General features: G+C 36.8%; 1 protein-coding gene across 1 annotated transcript; it reads left to right on the top strand.

The window, feature by feature from the left end:
- The first annotated feature begins 920 nt into the window (after positions 1–920).
- LOC110457487 (protein LCHN-like) lies at positions 921–18,971 on the top strand. The gene is made up of 9 exons (XM_021508787.1): positions 921–1,159; positions 6,185–6,284; positions 9,652–9,810; positions 10,649–10,799; positions 12,148–12,286; positions 12,752–12,874; positions 14,649–14,799; positions 15,631–15,699; positions 16,289–18,971. The coding sequence occupies exons 1-9, from the start codon at positions 955–957 to the stop codon at positions 16,485–16,487; spliced, it is 1,296 nt and encodes a 431-aa protein (XP_021364462.1). The 5' UTR covers positions 921–954; the 3' UTR covers positions 16,488–18,971.
- Positions 18,972–20,962: the final 1,991 nt, after the last annotated feature.

Below are 20,962 nucleotides of genomic sequence, written 5' to 3'. Positions count from 1 at the left end.
GCCTGGTTATCATTATAGATCCTTATTAAGCTAGACTTGACCATATACATGTATATACTTTGTGTTGATCTACCTGTATGGTCTGTATGTTGGTTTTCCAGTTTACACATCCATTCATGGAATCGATCCCGCCCTTGCATGGTGAACGGCGTGTGCGCTAACCACTACGCCTCCCGACCACTATTATGTCGGAAAACAACCTAATTGCTTTAAAATGCATGTTAGGCATAATTTCTGTAAACAAATTGGATGAGATAAATAAACAACATGAACCAGCTTCAATAAAGGATCCCGGTCCAAGTGCAAAAACTATAACAATAAGTTAGTGGAAAATAATCATTTTTGATTTTTTGGTTATTATAGCGTAAGAGGAGCGGGAAAGTGCAATGACCAGACCAGGGGTCAAACCCAGGACCCTCCGAACTCTAGACGGACGCTCTAACTAATTGAGCTTCCTGGTCACCGGCGATCGACCCAGTCCACCTCCTATATACCAGTAATAAGAACAACCGATAATTTTTAGATAAAGCATATTTTCGTTTTTGTTGGGTTTTTTTTCATCGATATCGCCAATATTTTTTCAGTAACCGTGTTATTTTTGGTTCATATTTATTATTTTTATTCAAACAAAATGTGATACATCGGTAAATAGCTATTTTTTACCGTTTTACTATACTAATATTTTACACAGATGTTATAAGTTTATTGTTATAGAGAATTAATGGTAATTACTTTGTGTTGTGTTGTAAAATTGCTGTACATTTTACCAATTAAAAATGGAATGAACTTTGTCCCAAGAAGCTATCTTTAATTACTGTTGACGGGTCATCGATTTACAGGCCCTTTGTACCACTTTCCTTAGCAGGTGCTTGTTTTCCCGGTGGTGAAAGGGGGATAACTCTAACTAAATTGAACTTCGAAGCTAAAAACGTCAAATCGATAATAAATTTTATCATGGCGGCGGACGAGAGAGCCCCGCTGCTGAAGTTCTCGGAAGATGATGAATATGATGGACCACGGAACAGAAAAGCTAACTACCGCCTCCCGTCACAGTTCCCTGGGTTTGGTGATCCGACAGAGGACTTCATACTGCCCCTGTCGCTGAGTGAATCTGACCACATTGTTTGTGTTTTTGTTGTGACGTTCGACACTCGGTCAGGTATATATTATCACCATTGTCTTTGATTACATATATAGCATTCACAGTATCCGGAAGTGCGCTACGAAAGGTCTATGTCACTTTCTGTTCAACGGGTCAGCTGGTCAAATGCGACACGTTCTAGTTCGGGGTTTGTTTGCCAAAATAAAATGTATTTATTTCCAATTTGTATACACGGCTACACGTTGCAGTAATGACAGTTTAGCTGCAGGCGTTTTCTTGACCAAAAAAGAATAAACACAACTGTACATTGTAAGTTTACCAATGGCTTTATGAAAGAAATTTTATTTGAAACAACACAGTAGGCTTACTATCATGTACATTTATGTATGTACTTCAACAATTATTAACAGATGTCAGCAGGATTAAATATTTTAACATTAATGAAAATCTGTGAGTCAACATCTATATTTAAACATTTGAATTAAGGAAAGAAATATTAAAAAAAAGACCCCTAGTTGTAGGATGCCTTCTGCCCACTTATAATACATCCCACTTCAAGGAGAATTAGGGAGAATTGATTAAAAATATAATCATAGTGTATTTATATTCTAGGAGGCACGGTAGTCCAGTGGTAGGACGCCGAGCTTGTGACCGAAGGGTTGCGAGTTCGCGCCACGGCACGGCTATGTGCTGTATCTTTGAGCAAGATACTTTACTCCGCTTGTTCCAGTCTACTCGGCTGTAAATATGAGTATGTGGTTGGGGAAGTGCTAGAATTGTTGAATGCTAGCTGTTAACGCCGAAATGGCAGCTCAGGCTGTATGCTCTTCATGGAGTTGAGAAAGAGATTGGCTGGTTGCAAAGGCCCTATAACCACGGATAATAATTTGTGAACCACTTCGAGACGACCAACGAACTAGGTTGTGATAAAGCAGTATATAAGAACCTCCAATGATAATTATTATATATATACTTAATTGTGTAATTAATGAAAGGTGTATATGTAAATAATATTATTATATAAAATTATAATGTGTTTATGATTAATTGTGACCAACTTGGACGAGTGACCGGTGTCACACTGCCAACCCGCACCCCACGTTACATTCAAACAAGGGTTCGACTGCTGTGTTTCGCTTGCAGATTCCGATGTTGCTCAAATAGATATAGAAGGCTGTTGACAATGACAGCTTAGACGGACATAAAATCCAACAATTTATTATGACAGAACAACAATTAACAACATTTAAAGACATGTGGTGGCCAAAGTGGGTTTAAACTACTTTGCTTTAAAAAAAATTAAATGTCCCTACTTAAATTCTAAATACTATTGTTTTCTGAAATATATAAACGAGATGTGTCCGCGTACCACGTTGCGGCCATTGCGGCCGCCAAAGTTAACCCTGACATTTTAAGTTCTTTACGATCTCTAATGTTCTATACGTCTGCTCATATAAACCATCACTATAAACATCCTATGATTGACAAGGTAATAAACTTTAAGCTGAAGCGTAGGGTAGGTGCCATCCCAACATGTCCACTGAGACCCGGCCGTATGTCTCTCGTGATATGTCACTGACACCCCCTCAAAGTTATCGTAGTGAATAAATCCTAACTAAGAACTAAATAAACAAAAATATTACTGAAAATGCATCAATAGGTGTTCAAATAGTAATTAACAAAACAAATTATTCAAGGAAGGGCGGCAGACAACCAATTAATCTATTTATAAAAAAAAATAGAGACAATTATGACCTATCCTGTCTGGTACCTAGTGGAAGAGTGACTTTTCCTGTCAGCTGCCCAATTATATGATCCGCACCGGTACCCGGTTTATACAATTTATGGAATACCGGCAAGTAAAATAGACGGAGTATGCATTACATATGTAATGGGAGAAAGAGAAATGCAAGGCCAGACCGGGGTTCAAACCCGGGACCCTCCTAACTCTGGACAGACGCTCTAACCAATTGAGCTACCTGGTCGGTGGCGATTGACCCAGTCCAAATCCATTACAAATATATATATACACATTACACAATTGAAAAAAAAAGCTGATATAAACTCTTGTCAGATGACTGGTCAGTTATTGGTCAAATCAGCTGATCAAGGAAGGCCAGGGATATTTTACTGGTGTCAACCTCAACAGGTGAGATGACTAGTTGGTGCATCTTTATATGGTCCCAGGTAAACAGGATTATGGGATGCGTACAAGATATAACATTACAGCAAAGTAAAGTACAAAGAATCCATACCAGGATTCAAACCCAGGACCTGTGAACTACATGTATACATAGATTCTCTTACCAACTGAGATATTTGAACATCGGTACTTATCCCGTCCAATCTTGTTGTAACCTTGATCCCTTCATTTATAATATTATGATATAAATCCCCCCCTCCCCCCACCTCCCCACCTATCCCCCCATCCTCCAATCACCCAACTCCCCTGAGAAGACAGCATCCTATTAACTCATTCACCCCTGAAATTTCATAATGAACAATTCCAACCTTTGAATTGGATGGGTTCAGATGTGTCTTCAGGGGTGAATGAGTAAAACCTCAATTCAGGTTCCCCCAGTCCAACAGGAAAAGCACAAGTCCAATCATGTAACCGTTCTCATGCATTTATGGATTTGTGCTTAAACCAACTTTCTTGTTACTTGCTTAAATCATTGGACATAGTACTAGTCAGATGGTCAAGTGTGAACATTAAAAACAGAATGTGGCATGAAGTCTCTTTAAAATTCTTAAAAAAAAAAGTTGACAAAATATGATTTCATTATTACTAATAATTGGAACAAGAAATTAAGGGCTTGAGCAAGCACAGAATTTGAGATTGAGCATGATAATGGTTTCATGAATGTAGGCCTAGGACTCATATATCTGTGTTCCAAAAATTTGTGAATACTTGCTACATCCAGTATTTGAAACATGGATTTTCATGGAAACCTAGAACCTGGAAACTTGGCATGAAGGGAAGAATACAACTGTGCCATCAGGGTTGGACCCAGGGACAGACTCTGCCCCTGGGGGTGAGTATCTGAGTTATACTCTCTCATACTACTAGCATAGTCGCTGTATGATAACCAAATATGGTTTTTGAGCATGAGCAATAAACACAATCATGCTACCAGAATTATTCCACTGATCTAGCCCTTCCCTTTGTGACTCCCAGGGCCATGCCATGGAAATGGTTGAGATACCCATCCTTTGATCAAATATGTGCTTGCTGGTCATGGATAGATGAACAAAATCAGGCTACCAGGATAAGTAAAAAAAATCTGGCCTAGCCCTGGAGAATAAGTCCCTAGGTCATATGTGGAAACCGTCAAAATCCCTACCGTATAACCATATACACATATATACATAAACTATGATTCCTATGAATCCTAGGTCACAATGGCTTGGGAATTCAGCATTTGAAAGCCCACTCCTCCTAAACAGTTGATCATATTTCAACCAAATTTTCTACAAGGCATGATTTGGACCAGGGAATCAAACACTGAGAGATTGTGCCCACATTGGGAAATATTGGTAGTATTTAATTCTTTAAGAGAATGTTTTGCTATGATTGCTTTAGTATCCAGGTGAGCTATACAGGCCATCTTGACCTCTTGTAAGGTAGGTCATGTCAGGAACTTTGGCTGTACTGAGTGATATTCTTCAGTGTTACATATTTAACTTGTTTACTCTTGAAAATTCACGATGGGACTATTCAAACCTTTGAATTGGAAGAGTTCAAATGTGTCCCACAGCTGTCACACCCCTCCTTCTGTCAATCAATATCACTGTCCCCACAGATTAACAGGTGTCACACCTGTTTTTATACAGGTTAATATCAGTACCTCGATTTAGTCTTATTTATCAAAAGATTTATACATTTTGTTATTGATGATTATTCCTCAGAAGTTATTTTACGCGATTTGCCAGTGTAACGGGTCTTCAATTATACCAGAACATGAGTTACATGACACTTTTGTTGATCCAGTGACAATTCCGACTTAGGTATCCCTGAATATTATATTTAGGGGATACATGTAACTCGATTGTATTTTGAGATTTTCAGCTGTATACTTGATGATACTCTCGCAAAATGAGCTTTAAAGGCGACGTGAAGCAGAGCCAGTAAAATAGATATTTGCAACAGCAAAAATCATGATATACCAACCCAAGTCTCAAAATACAGCAGGTTATCTACTAAATATAATATTCAGCTAAAAATCACTTTGAAAAATAAGACGATTTTAAGATGTTATTAATTGTTTTTTTTTAAAAAAAAAAAAATTCTCTCTGCTGTAGATTTGTGACGTTAGGAATATTCAAAGTGAGGCGGAATCCTATTGACCTTTCAGCGTTAATATGCTTTTGTTCGTGAAATCATTAATAATCAAATTTCATGACGTGTTGGGGTCAGTCATGGTCACTGATGTCATCCACATTCGCCATGCAGGCTTCACATGCAAATTATACCATCGCAAATCATTTTGATTGACCAATCAATTGCTTTGTTGCATTTCAAATCCTTTCAAATGTCTTATTAATTCAATTCTGAATTACCATTGTGGTATTAATCCCTGTACCATTGCAGGAAAAACACTAGAAACTCTATTTTTTGGATACAGTGTATACTATAACCTCCCCTTAATTTCATTTTAGATACATGTATAACCATAGCACAATTGGGCTAGGGCAAACTTTTGTTGGGCAGGTAGCTCTGTTGGTTAGAGCAACAGTATACAAATCTGAGGTCAGGGGTTTGAATCCAGTTTTTGCCCTGCTGAATTTTTACACTCGGAATACTGTTAATTGTATTGTATTTTGTTTATTTTATTTTTTTGCTATATTTTTATCATAAAAGTTTTCGCAATGTATTGTTTTCATTTCAGAAATATTTGATAAATAGTCATGTCGGCAAATAGTTTCCAATTTATAATTATAGTATTTGAGGGCGGTACAGGGATTCTTGAGGTAATCCACAAGTTTATTCATGAATGTTTGTTTAGGAACTCTTTAGGAACGGAGATACATTTTGCAGTATGGTAGCATATAACCTTAACTCAAATTTCTTATGTATTGAAGGAAACATGATTGAATGGTGCATGCCGGAGGACTTTGAACTCGACGGAGTGGAGTTCAAGGCCATGGTTAGCGGATCACATACCATGACAAAGGACTTTGTGTGAGTAGACGTTCATATCAGTAACATCCTGTAATAAGCCCAGAGTTTCTGTTGACCCCCATATCCAGGGGAATATTACCTCCTAAAATAGCATTTGACTCCCCAAAATGTTAAAGGCTTGCCATATAAAAGGGTCAGAAAAACGTGATTTATGCTTGACTTTAAATTTACCCCCAACTTTTATGACTGATAAGTAAAAACACAGAAGCCCAGGAGAACAACATTTAATCTCTCACTCAAAGCAGGGAGGTGAGTTTACAACATTTAACAATGCTTGTATTTCTACTTAACTACACAAGTTATGGGCGGGCTTATTACCAGGCATGGGCCTATTGCCATATAGATAAGTTGTAGAGTTGGACTTCTCCTGAATTTATATATTGTGATATATTGCAATATTTAAAAGAATATTGCAATAGTATTACAAAATGTCATTTCTGATGACAAATTACTGTAGACCGGAAACTTTCGCCAAATCAAATATTCACCCTTTTCCGATAAAATCCATGTTCGCCCAATGTTAATTTTGTACTTCACATGTTATTACTATATAGTGCATGTTGTGTACTATAAGATTCATTTCACAGTCATGATATATTTGCCATCAATGGTGAGGACAAAAAAGGTGAAAATGAAACAGCAGCGTTATGTAGTAGGATGAGGAATAGTGATAAAGAGTGCCGTCGCTGGGGCTCCAACCCGCGACCCTTGGCTCTCCAGCCCGATGCTCTACCACTGAGATAAAGGAAAATTCCCTGCAGCTGACGCTTGTAAGGCAACCTAATAAATCCACATCTTTTACACTTATGTCTTATTTCTGGATATACAGTACATATTCACATTAACAACATATTAGGTAAAACATTGCATGGACAGTCCCACAAATTGAATAAGAAACTATTAACCAGGAAACTCTATTACCCATGAAACTAAAACTGTCTAGTACGTATACAGACTCAAGGATTCCGTGAAATGTAGCGTCATCTCTGATGTTAACGTTGATTTATTTAAATTTAATTTAGATCGATATTGGAAGTCACTTCAATTGAAATTTGATCACATCACCATTTCCAGTTAAATTATCATATGGTTGCTTTGATCATGAATATACTGACAGATATAGGCAGAAGTATCTACATTCCCATACATTTTCCTAATAAATTTTCAAAAATCTCCATATGGCACTTATAACATGTAAATTACCAAATGCAGAGCCATGCAAGTTGATTTCATCATTTCTTAAGTACACGTGGCTCACTCGTTTTTTTTGGTTGAATTTTTCCTAAGTACCTTGCTAGCTTATAACTTGTTTCTGGGTACTTTTTGGTAAACACTTGAGATTAAATTTAATTTCTATAGATCAGTCTTCAAAAAGATGTGTTTTACTCCAATATTAATGTAATTAAACACAACCCCGGGGTACACTAGTGTTGGATAAGAGTATACATTGTTACGTATCTGCAGAAACCGATAAACTCGAAATTTGAAAAAAAGAAAGAGGAATCCCTTAAGCTTGGACTTAACATATCGTGATTGATGTCAAATATATTCAGTTTGTAAAGTGAAATTCTACCAAAACCTTCATACATTATATCACCCTTGGACCATGTGTTACTAAGTTTAATCATTGAATATTTGAATGCTTAATTAACACACGTGTGTTATGTGAAGTAAACATTTCATTGGCTATGAGAGAATTGGCATTTTGAAAAAAAATCTGTAGTGTATAATAGCATAGGTGTTGATTTTTGTTGTTGTTGTTTTTCGCTCACCTGGCACAAAGTGCCAAGTGAGCTTATGCCGTGGCCCGGCGTCCGTCGTCCGTCGTCCGTCCGGCGTCAATATTTTACTTTAAGCGACTTCTTCTTAATAACCGAAAGGCCTAGGGTGTCGATATTTGGCCAGAAGCAAACTGGGATAAAGGGCTACAAAGTTTGTTAAAATTTATGACCTTCACCCATTTACAAGGTCACAGGGGTCAAATATGTTAAAAACTTTAAACATCTTCTTCTTGATAACCAAACTTCCAAGGGAGATGATATTTGGCCAGTATTATGCTTGGGTGAAGGGCTACCAAGTTTGTTCAAATGAATGACCTTCAATTATATTCAAGGTCACAGGGGTCAATTGTCTTAAAAAACCCTTTAAACAACTTCTTCTGAATAACCAAAATGCCCAGGGTGATGATAGCTGGCCAAAGGGGTTCAAAGTTTGTTCAAATGAATGACCTTCACCCATATTCAAGGTCACAGGGGTCAAATATGCTAAAAACTTTAAACAGCTTCTTCTGAATATCCAAAATGCACAGGGCGATGATATTTGGCCAGTAGCATGCTGGGGTAAAGGGCTATCAAGTTTGTTAGAATGATTGACCTTCACTTATATACAAGGTCACAGGGGTCAAATATGCTAAAAACTTTAAACAGCTTCTTCTGAATAAACAAAATGCACAGGGCGATGATATTTGGCCAGTAGCATGCTGGAGTAAAGGGCTATCAAGTTTGTTAGAATGATTGATCTTCACCTATATACAAGGTCACAGGGGTCAAATATGTTAAAAACATTTAACAACTTCTTCTGAATAACCAAAATGCACAGGGTGATGATATTTGGCCACTAGCATGCTGGAGTAAAGGGCTATCAAGTTTGTTTTGAATGACCTTCACCTATATTCAAGGTCACAGGGGTCAATTATGTGAAAAACATTAAATAACTTCTTCTGAATAACCAAAATGCACAGGGTGATGATATTTGGCCAGTAGTATGCTGAGATGAAAGGCTACAAAGTTTGTTTGAATGTTTGACCTTGAATCATATTTAAGGTCACAAGGAGCAAATATGTTCAAAATATTTAACCAACTTGTTCTGAATAACCAAAAGGCTCAGGATGTTGATATTTAGTCAGATCAAGGACTACTATGTTTGTTAAAGTGAATGACTGACTTATATTCAAGGTCACAGGCGTCAAATTTGTTTAAAATCTTTAAATGACCCCTTCTGAATAACCATGGGTCCCAGGATGTTGATACTGTGCAAATTGCATCCTGAGATGAAAGGCTATAAAATGTGTTCAACATAATGACTTTGTTCGACTATCAATCACAGGGGTGAAATGTTTTAAAAAAAAAAATAACAGGTTCTTTTGAATGAATTTTTATTATAAATACTGATATTTTGCCTGTAGCTTTATTTACGATCACTTTTAAGGTTACAAGTGTGAGATTTATACCAGGTAAGCGATGCAGGCCCATTGGACCTCTTGTTTAATTTTATTTCTGAAATGCATAATAATTTATAGTGTATGTAAGTTTTTATTTTTTTATTTTTTTAAATTGTTTTTCTGTAATTTTGACCGTTTGTGTTACAGATACTTCCGTATGGAGAACCTCTACGGCCTGGCTTGTTTTGAGAACATGCCGGTGGAGAGCGAGATAGAGAGAGGAGCAAGGATGAAATCGGTCGGCATTCTGTCGACATCCTACACGCTACTATACCGACACATGCAATTCCTAGAAACACAAGTCAGGTATGTACCAGTAGTGATTTCTTCTGAATTGTACGCAACTAATATTTATCACCAGAGCTTTTCTATCATCACCAAAGACCTTTTCAGTTATGATGTCAAAATTGTATTGCATTGATGATCTGGCCATTCTTTATAATTCCATTTTGGGCGAATGTACTGACCTGTATTTACCTGTATTTACCTATATTTACCTATATTTACCTGTACTTATCTGTACTTACCTGTATTTACCTACATTTATCTGTACTTTTTTGTACATACCTGTTTTTACCTAGATTTATCTGTACTTTTTTGTACATACCTGTATTTACCTACATTTATCTGTATTTACCTGTACTAACCTACATTTACCTGTATTTATATGTACTTACCTGTACTTACCTACATTTACATGTGCTTACCTGTACTTATTTTTTACCTGTACATATAATTACCTGTACTTATCTACATTTACCTGTATTTACATGTATTTACCTACATTTACATGTACTAACCTGTACATACCTAAATTTACCTGTATTTACTTTTATTTACCTGTATTTGCATGTACCTACTTATACTTACCTACATTTACCTGCAATTACATGTACCTGTACTTACCTGTACCTGCCTTTATCAACCTATACTAACTTTTATTTACCTGTAGTTACCTTCATTTACCTGTACTTCCCTGTATTTACCTAGATTTACCTGTACTTAACTGTATTTACCTTCACTTATCTGTATTTACCTGTACTTACCTGTATTTACCTACGTTTACCTCTGCTTACCTGTATTTACCTACATTTACTTGTATTTATCAATATACTTATCTGTATTTACCTGTATTTACGACCAGACACCAACTGGAGACACCAGGCAACTACTCACAGCTACAGGCGTTTTACCATGACAAGAAGGGAAATCTAATCAGTGACAGTGCCATCAGTGGAATGTCTTCATCTAATTCCTCCCCCTCAACGCCCAGTAGGGAACTCCCCGAAATGAAGGTCAGTGGATCCGTAGGTCATTCGGACAGAATCCGACAGATGTTTCTGTGGTTTACTGCAAAGTCTAATGTTCTTGGGGGACTCCAGTGATCACATTTTGTTATAATAATAATAAACCAACCAAACTTGGACCATAGATGGATCTTAGGTAGTACATCTCAATCCCATGCATCAAATGCTGGATGCAGCCTACCTTTCATGGTCCATTGACTTTGTCAGCATCTCCATCAACATTAAGTTTTTGCATTTCTTAAGTTAGTTTCTCTGGAACTATAAGTGCTAGACCAAACAAACTTCAACCAGTCAGGCACGAGACATATCATTTCATTTGTTGTCTACATTAAATTTATTTCACAGATATGTGCATTGATAGTCAATGCGGGGCACAGGCGAGACATATCAATCCGAATGGCTTGTTACATTATTCGTTATTATATGTTGTTGATTTTATGATATTAGACTTATGCCTTTCATCTTTCTCTCGCTCATCATAACTCCAGCTCCTGGCTATCGAAAGTGATATTTATTTATCACATACCTATTGAATCTTGTTATAGCAATACAAGCAATTTTCAGACCATGAAATACAACGTTCTGTATTGCACATGTGCAATACGGAATGTTGTATTTACCTACTAGCTGGTACTACTTTTTATGGGAATCCCCTTGTCATGGCGAACTGAAAAGTTCCCGGTATTTGCAAAAAATATCAAAGTTTATAAAATCTTTGTTTCGATCTCTACCAAATACGGAAGGTATGGGATAAAAGCAAGACCACACACTTGTGTTTTTCTAACGAATCAGAGAGGACTCATTTATTGCGTATATGCATATATATTCGTCCATGCAATAAAAATGTGCTTTCAGATTCTTTAGAAAAAAACAAGTGTGTGGTCTTGCATATGTATTTCAAAGTTTTACTTTTTATACGCCCGTCCAATAACACGGTGCATTATGTTATCATGTGAGCGGGCGGACTGTGTCTGGTCGATATCTTGATTACTTTTCTACTGATTAATTTCAAACGTAATGGCCAATGGTAAAGTTTGATAACGGCAATTATCGGACCGTATTTTATGGAGATTTGGCCCTTTATTGCTGAAACAGTGTCCGCTCGATATCTTGAGTAGTTTTCTACGGATTAACTTCAAAATTATTAGCATGGTTCATTATGATAATAGCTCAGACAAGTTTGATAACCACCATTGTCCAACGATAATTAATGGAGTAATGGCCCTTTATGTACACCCATACAGACAACTGCTCATTCAATGTATGACGGGCGTATTATGTTCTGCTTTAAATTTCGTGGTACCCTTGTTAAAAAATACAATTTCTACCCCTACAGATAACCCACCCAGCTGGCTGCTTTTCACAGTTTATTAAGTTTTTTGGAGAGCGTATATTTGTGCTTTGGAAGTACGCTTTACTACAACGAAGGATGCTGTTTTTTTCTCCTCCTCCTATCGGTGTAGTGTGTTACAGGGGTGAGTGTAGGATTGGTTAATTAAATTACCGGCCAATTTGCATAACAAGTCCAACGGTACAATGATGACGTTTGATTAATTCATTTTGCTGAGGAAAACCTCTCGCCTACAGCCCAAAAAAATTGTAAATGTTTTTTTTCTCTGATAAGTTAAAATTTATTCAGGAGTACAAATATGTATGCAATTTCTAGAGGCAAAGATCGACATAAGTTAAGGACCAACAAATAATCGTTGACTCAAAGTCAGGGGGGATAAGCTTATTTCAGGACATTAAAAAATCAATTGTTTGCATTTCTATTGAACTGTCATATATATGAATGGGATTATTATCAGACATGGGCTTATTGCCGGATAAATAAGGTAAAAATACATAGATCTAGATGACGTTTGGTAAAATGTGAAAATATTAAATTTAACGTATGGTTCCTCTTACAGATTTATGACCTTTAAACTCTATATTTTCAGTGTATTGTGCGTGTTGTCTTGCTAACCGTGATATTCCCGGCCTCGGACACGACATGAAACCTCATTTCTACGTCAACATTGCAGATATAGAAACGTTGGAATCAGAAGTGGCATACATTGCTTGTAAGTACTGATATAATCACCGGTAAAGAACCCGATATGATTGTTAGGTTACTTCCCTTGGGTGGGGTATATCTCTGTGACAGGGTTCAATTGTATATAGGATTAAGGTCGCCTTCTAGCTTCGAGCTAGAGGGAATTTCCCTTTAGCTCAGTGGTAGAGCGTCCGACTAGGAACCTGGAGATCGAGGGTTCGATCCCCGGTGGAAGCACACTATTCTCTTTCCTGTTACAAATGGTGTCCTTGGCCCTCTCTGTAGTGACAGGGAGTTAGAACCTGGGTTGTGGTGTTCGAGGGCGAACACATTTAAAAAGGGGGGAGTAGTGTGACAGGGTTCAATTGTACATATGATTAAGGTCGCCTTCTAGCTTCAAGCTAGAGGGAATTTCCCTTTAGCTCAGTGGTAGAGTGTCCGACTAGGAACCTGGAGATCGAGGGTTCGATCCCCGGTGGAAGCACACTATTCTCTTTCCTGTTACAAATGGTGTCCTTGGCCCTCTCTGTAGTGACAGGGAGTTAGAACCTGGGTTGTGGTGTTCGAGGGCGAACACATTTAAAAAGGGGGGAGTAGTGTGACAGGGTTCAATTGTACATATGATTAAGGTCGCCTTCTAGCTTCAAGCTAGAGGGAATTTCCCTTTAGCTCAGTGGTAGAGTGTCCGACTAGGAACCTGGAGATCGAGGGTTCGATCCCCGGTGGAAGCACACTATTCTCTTTCCTGTTACAAATGGTGTCCTTGGCCCTCTCTGTAGTGACAGGGAGTTAGAACCTGGGTTGTGGTGTTCGAGGGCGAACACATTTAAAAAGGGGGGAGTAGTGTGACAGGGTTCAATTGTACATATGATTAAGGTCGCCTTCTAGCTTCAAGCTAGAGGGAATTTCCCTTTAGCTCAGTGGTAGAGTGTCCGACTAGGAACCTGGAGATCGAGGGTTCGATTCCCGGTGGAAGCACACTATTCTCTTTCCTGTTACATAGTCTTTTCAAAATAGACTAGATAAGCATTGGAAGAACCAGGAACTCCTATACAATTATAGATCTGAGATACGTTAATGATGCAAGTAATGTCACATTCATTTATTTTTGTTGAATATTTCACTGTTATGAATTTGAGTCCGGAGAAGAGGATCTTTATAGATCCTGAATCGGTAACTGAACTGAACTGAACTTAACTCAGCCTATAGATTATAAGCCCGGGGTTATAAAGGATAGGGTAAATTCTACCCAAGAGGTATTTTAGATTTGGGTGAAACCTGAGGCTTGCCGAGGGTTAGGTACACTTTTGAAATACCCAGGGTAGGATTTCTCTGTCCTACACAGTTTGCATGAAGGAGTCTGTCTCTCATTCCAATCGCCAGCTTTATAACCTCAGAAACCACGTAGAGGCATTCTGATTGGCTTCCATATTGAAAACGGATAGAATTATTATTCTCTGTTTTGATAGAGGAAAAAATCATCACATCTGTGATTCATGAAACCGAAACCAGCGGTCTCGTGTCTTAATATTGAAATAAAATATTGTGGTAAATTGAAATAAAAGAAAACAAAAACTTGATGTATTTAAAAAAACAGTTATTTCGTTGGAATTAAACTTAAAGGTAAATAAACATGTATCAGTTTCTTTTTCCTTGAAATTCCAGGAGTTACTTTCTCAGTGTAGAGAAGATATGTTATCAAAAACATATAACCCTTGAATTTCAAAGATCATCTTTATGAAATCATGTTACTTTATGAATTTTCTGACATATATGCCTAAAAAAAATCCCTTCCTCGACAGGTACGACGGAGAAAATATTTGAGATGAAGACTTGTCTATACGACGTTTATATAGACAACCAGGTGATTAAGTCTCACTCCCCTATCCTCAAGGACATGCTAAAGGTCAGCGACGCTGATCGCGATAAGTATGCAAAGCTGAACAATCAAAGGTAAGGGCAAAACAGAGGTGGGTGGAATATTAAAATTAAAGAATTCAGACATTATAGTGCTAGCCTGTTCAAATTGGGATCTGAAGTAAATGATTTATTTGTTAACACACATATATATATATGAGAATTCTGCAAAAAAATGTGATATTTCATAATTAACTGTTGGTTAATTAATGACGTGAAGTGGAAGTGGAAGAGCATATATAAGGTAGTGTTATATATCGGGGAGGGACCCTCATGGGCGGAGATGCAAAGCTTTGGGGAGTAGTGGTATGAGGGTCAAGGTCAAAAATAAAGGTCAGGGGCCTGTTCATTTTTGTGGAACAACCGGTTTGACCGTTTATAAATGTAATAATTTCGGGTATAAATTCTGCAAATGTTTATCAAGACTTGTCGAGGCCCACCTGAAAACAGCATCAGTTTACTAGGTCCAACCTTATTTCAAAAACGAACCACTCAGGTCCAACCAGTCAAACAGTTGGGATCGCAATAAACAAAAATGGCCCAGGTGTCAAGGCCCATCTGCCCTCTTCTGGTCATCACTGTTTCCACAAATATGGAATAGATCTTGTAAAAAGTGCTCTTTTTTGCTTTTTTTCAAAATTTCTGTTGTATTACTAAAATTGTTTGGCTGATTATAAAGCAGCCCCATAATGTTTGAAATAATAAATTTGAAAATGCACCAAAAATTTGAACCTTAAAAAAATCACCTTTACGTATATACAGTATACATGTATGACTAATTCAAAGCCTGTTCAGCTCGCATAATTATATAAAGTCCATCGGAGTTACACGTACATCGATCATTTTGTCTGTTGATCCGTGACTCAGGTCTGCCCACCAATTCTCCTATGAAGAGCTCGGAGAAGAGGCGTGCAATGAAGAGGAACTCTTCACTATGTAAGTATAAGGTCCAATACGGCTTCTTCAAAAGTTACTGTATACCGGGTAATTTTTGTGGCAGTGCCATTTTGCACTTTTCATGGAATTATCTAACTTACAGAGCAGTAAAAAAAATCCAGCTTCAGGTATTACTGTAAAATCTAGTTCTAGGCTTAAAACAAACCCTACCATATTAAAATATCGGGGCATTGTTGCTCGGCCAATTACACTAAAACTAAAATTACACTAAAACACATACATAAAGTTTAGAACCTGGTAATATGTTCAGGTCGGTTTTTTCTTACCTGCTTCAACCAGTCAAACATACAATGTATGTTGCCCAAACAGATCAACCTTTTTCATGTGAAATCTTCAATGCACATATATTAATTTCCAAATAAAAAACACTAATCACCTTTTTGAACACCTGGGCCAAGATGTGCTACACGGTCCCTCCTAAAAGCAGTGCATGAGTAGAAAATGTCACTGCTACATATATATATATTATATAACACCAGGTGATATTACATTAACAGTAAGTCTATATACGTAGGACCCACTATTACATAACCTTTAAGTGATGTGAGAAATTTCATATTTCTTTCAGGTTTTTCACAGAACTAAACAACCGACTGTTCCAGACCCTTTTAGATGTTTCCATGTCACAGGACCGTCAACTCACATCAGAACACATGAAAAGCATGGGCCTCGACCCATACGGAGACCGCTCTTTTCTCATGGAGCTTGTTGAACATTACGGCATAGACGTGGTCTTAATGGTGGATAACCCCTGTTGCCCTAAATGAACAATAACCGGTGCTTTTAAAATATTCCTCAGTGTGGACAGTGAAATATGACGGAACATTTGAATGGGTGCAAGATGATTTGATGAGATGAAGACTTTTCCATAGAAGGAATCTGGGAGAAAGTTGGTCATGTGGTATACTGTTGCCATGTTAGTTATGCATGGTTACTATGGAGACTAAGGGTTGCTAGGATAAAATGAAATATGAGGTTGCCGGGGGAAACCAGGGTTTGTAGTTATACTCTCAGTGTCTTTCTGTGAAGACTGATATTACAAAATAATTTTCATTCAGTCTTTTTTTTCTTTTTCTGCTCTGTGAGATGTAACTTACACTTTTTTCATTATTTCCTAACTTAAATATATATGTTTGTATAATATATTAAGGTTATCATATTGTCAAATTGAAAATACTTACTGATGTGTTACATTCATACCCTGTACAAAGATATGTGTACAATTGCATGATACAATATACAGTAAACCCTCGTTATACTGCCACAATTTGCCCTGTGAGATTTTGGCGTTATAAAGGGGTTTGGCGATAATTTGAGGGAAATGTATAAAAGAGTTCTTAGGAAAACAAGAAAAATGAACCTTGAAAGGTGATGGCGTACGCGAGGTGGCAGATGAGACAAGGGGCATTATATCGAGGTTTTATTGTATAACATTATTTTTTCATTATTGTTATTCATCAGATGTAGGTCATGTCTGTATAAAGGACATAGATCATAACACCATGACGACACACACATCTTTAATGCTAAAACATGTGTTACTCATTGATAACTGTATCTTGTAGTGTTCATCACGTACTTCCACGTTCTGAGGCCAAATTTATCAAACCAGTCGTGCTGTTTTTACTTCTTGTGCTGCCAAGTAACACTTTCTCGAAAGAAACCGTGTTCCATTATCTGTTATATTTTATTACGGGTTTCAACATCCTTTTGACACAATATGCATCAGTGAAGTTATAAAATATGCTTTGTAAAGGTGGAAGTGATAGCGTTTTGTCGTGTGTGTTAATTTTCTTGTTCACAGTCGCTCTTAACAAATATCAGACCTGGCCCATCTTTCATTTTCTAGAAATTCTTTAATGAGTAAGTTTTCAAACTTTTGAAACTGTACAATTTTTACCCATGACTTGTTTACATATTATAACATTACCTTGGGTCATAATATTTGGCCTGTTGGGTGCTGATTTTAAGGGCCTTCATCTTGTTCAGATAAATGACCTTGACCCACTTTCAATGTCACAGCATCTGCGATGCTCACCTATGCTCGCTACACCCCTGAAATATGTCACGACAAAATTGAAGGCTCAGTGTGCGCCACCTTGTGGATGAGACAGGAAGACTAGTTCCTTCGGTGTACATCGAAATAATCTCGCGGTCGCGCAACAGTAAAATTGACTGGCTTTGAAGGCGGGTGTTGCTTCTCTGTAATATTCATAGGACAGGTATCAGTCTAGTGATTGGTCAGGTTCTTTTTACCAGGGACCTAAATCCAATAGCTATCCGTCTGCCTTCAATTTTTCTATGAAATATTCCAAGGGTGCAGAGAGCCGAAGTGAGCGTAACCCCTGGAGTATCTGGGCGAGGTCACAGTAGTCAAATGTATGAAAATCTTTCTTTCCTTGGATAACAAGAGGCCTAAAGTCAGGATTTGTAGTTTGAAATATTCCAATATTGTGAAATGAACTTTCATTAACCCTTTCACCCCTATGTAACTTTAGTAAACTCTTCCATGCTTTGATCTGGATGAGTCCATTATGGTCTACAGTGGTGAAAGGGTTAAGAGAGCATCTGTGTCAACAAGAAACCAATTTTTGAACTTCCCATGGGTGGGCTCTTAACTCATTCACTCCTGAAATTTCATAATGAACTATTCCAACCTTTGAATCAGAAGAGTTCAAATGTGTCTTCAGGGGTAACTGAGTTAATACAGGTTTGGCTGGTTTTATACCAGTAAATGCTGACATTTTCCCAAATAGCAGCTTTGTAGAAAAGGTTGTAGTTCTTCCATAATTATTAGACAATAATGTCACTATCATAAGATACAATTGTGTAGTGACTATTATTAATGCTGATCTCATATTTGGTGTGTGATACTAACAGGATATGGGAAATATTATGTGTGGATCAATGGTACTACTGTGTACAGGGAAGAATTTGCCGATTTAATATTTCACTTTTCAGTGCATGGTACACGTAAAATCAAATTTTCTCATTGTTAAGTACACCCTTGACACATTATTACTACGCATGAAATAATACTTACTTATGGTTGCTGTCATGTTAAAGGACTTAGGGTGTTATGGTTTTTTTGGCCTCATTAAAAATAAAATATTTAACTTGAATTTATTTACCAATTTCTTTTATGTGGCTATCTTTCCTGGTGCATATTTTTTCATCACCATAGCAACAAAATTGTGTTGCTATGCAGAAAAAGCTTAAATATGGTGTTTTTGGACATTTAGCATGCAGAAATGAAAGCCTCCTCATGCGACAACCAAATATTTCTTTCTTAAAATGAACACTGGTATAACAACGTTCTAGCATGGTAAATATTGATTTGTTTGTTGCATGGTAGGATTTCAAAATTTAAGAGTGTTTAGTTAATTTGCTTCAAAATGGCCAATTTTCAATGTAAATATTTTGCACATTTCATTATGCAACATGCAGGTTTACACCTCTTTGTTATGCCATATTCCTGTTCCAGTTGTCTTATGAATTTGAAATTTCATATCTGCGTACTTTATTTATTTGAGATTACGAATGTAACAACTTATTCAAAATCTGTGATGAGGCCGGAAATGACCATTAACGCCCCGAGTCCTTTGGTCTTGATATGGAGGAAGAAATAGGTGACAGTTTAACTCATTCACCACTGAAGACACATTTGAACTCTTCCAATTCATAGGTTGGAATAGTTCATTATGAAATTTTAGGGGTGAATAAGTTAACGGAAGCGAAAATTTCCCTATATGCAGTACTTATTCTAGGTAGAAGTATTTAACCATATTTTGACATATACATAGTGTCAACATTGGTTTCTATGATTATTTTTGTGGTCATGTGATATGTCACATGACCAAGGCACATATTTTCTGTACTGTTATTACCTCAACTCATTCGCCCCTGAAGATACATTTGAACTCTTCCAGTTCAAAGGTTGGAATAGTTCATTATGAAATTTCCGGGGTGTATTAGTTAAATTGTAAATACAGTATAATCATATAACTGCTGTATGTGGTCTGAATTGTCATACAGACGTGGATGGACCAGTCCATTGTTATCATCTGTCTAGTGTTATTTCATGTACTGATCATAAATTCATGACATCATTTATCTAATGTTGTAGAATATTGTTACGATAATCTGTGTTCTAAGTGTCGGCTCTACATATTACTAAATTTAATTTAGTACATGTACCATGTAATTGGCTTGTCAAAATTTTAAATCTGTTACGTTCATTTGGTTCAGTACACAAGAAACTGAATTATGATCCTGAAGCCTTCCAGTATAATCTTTGTCATTTAGAGGAGGCTGAAATCATGCTAGGTTTCTTGTTGTTTAACTCATTCACCCCTGAAATTTCATAATGAACTAGGCCAAGCTTTGAATTGGATGAGTTCAAATGTGTTTTCAGGGGTGAATGAGTTCAATACAAACACATCATCAATATCAGTCACTGTGTTTTTTTGTAAAAGAAACTTAATTCCTTGATAAACCCAAACCAATGAAATTTATTCACAAACTTACTTCATAACATGTAGCTTTCTTTCTTTGTCGGAAAAATAACTCTCCATTGATTTTCTAACACAGAAATCTATTTATAAAAATCTTTTAAGCTGTCTCAATATACTACAGGTGTTTGTAGAGAAATTACGAGATCTCCTGTCGTAATGACAATTAGGTATCTGTTAAATTAAAATCTCATTTGTCTATATTCTGTTTTCTTAAGGGATTGACCTGTAACACGTGTAATTTCACATTCTATTATCCTCAAAAGGAACAAAAATATATTAACGAAAAGTGAAATATACATGTTAAACTTGGTATCATGGTATGGTACACCGTAGTCTGAATATTACCTGTCTGTACATTCAAGAAATGGACAATATATTTCATCGGTCCAATGCAACACCATGTAACCATTTTGTCTGTCAAAAATAAATCGAGAAATCCTGTGGTGTTTTTTTGTCATATTAAGACATTAAAAAGCTTGTTTATGATTATCATGACATACATGTATATTGATTTATCGTAGTGACAATTGATTTGTCAGCATTATAATGCTTCCCGTGTATATGTATCTGGTAAATATATTTTTGGTTATATTTTTTGGGGGAGAGTTACCTCCCTTCTATTTCAAAGTTGTGATCAACACGAGACATCAGTTGGATATAACATTTCACAACCAAACAGATCACGAGATGTCACTATTAAAATTTTCTTTTACATACATAGGTGTTCT

Source organism: Mizuhopecten yessoensis, unplaced genomic scaffold, assembly GCF_002113885.1.
Source record: "Mizuhopecten yessoensis strain PY_sf001 unplaced genomic scaffold, ASM211388v2 scaffold9157, whole genome shotgun sequence".
Taxonomy (NCBI): Eukaryota; Metazoa; Mollusca; class Bivalvia; order Pectinida; family Pectinidae; genus Mizuhopecten; species Mizuhopecten yessoensis.
Note: the sequence above shows the minus strand (reverse complement) of the source record. Positions and strands in the feature narration are given on the sequence as shown.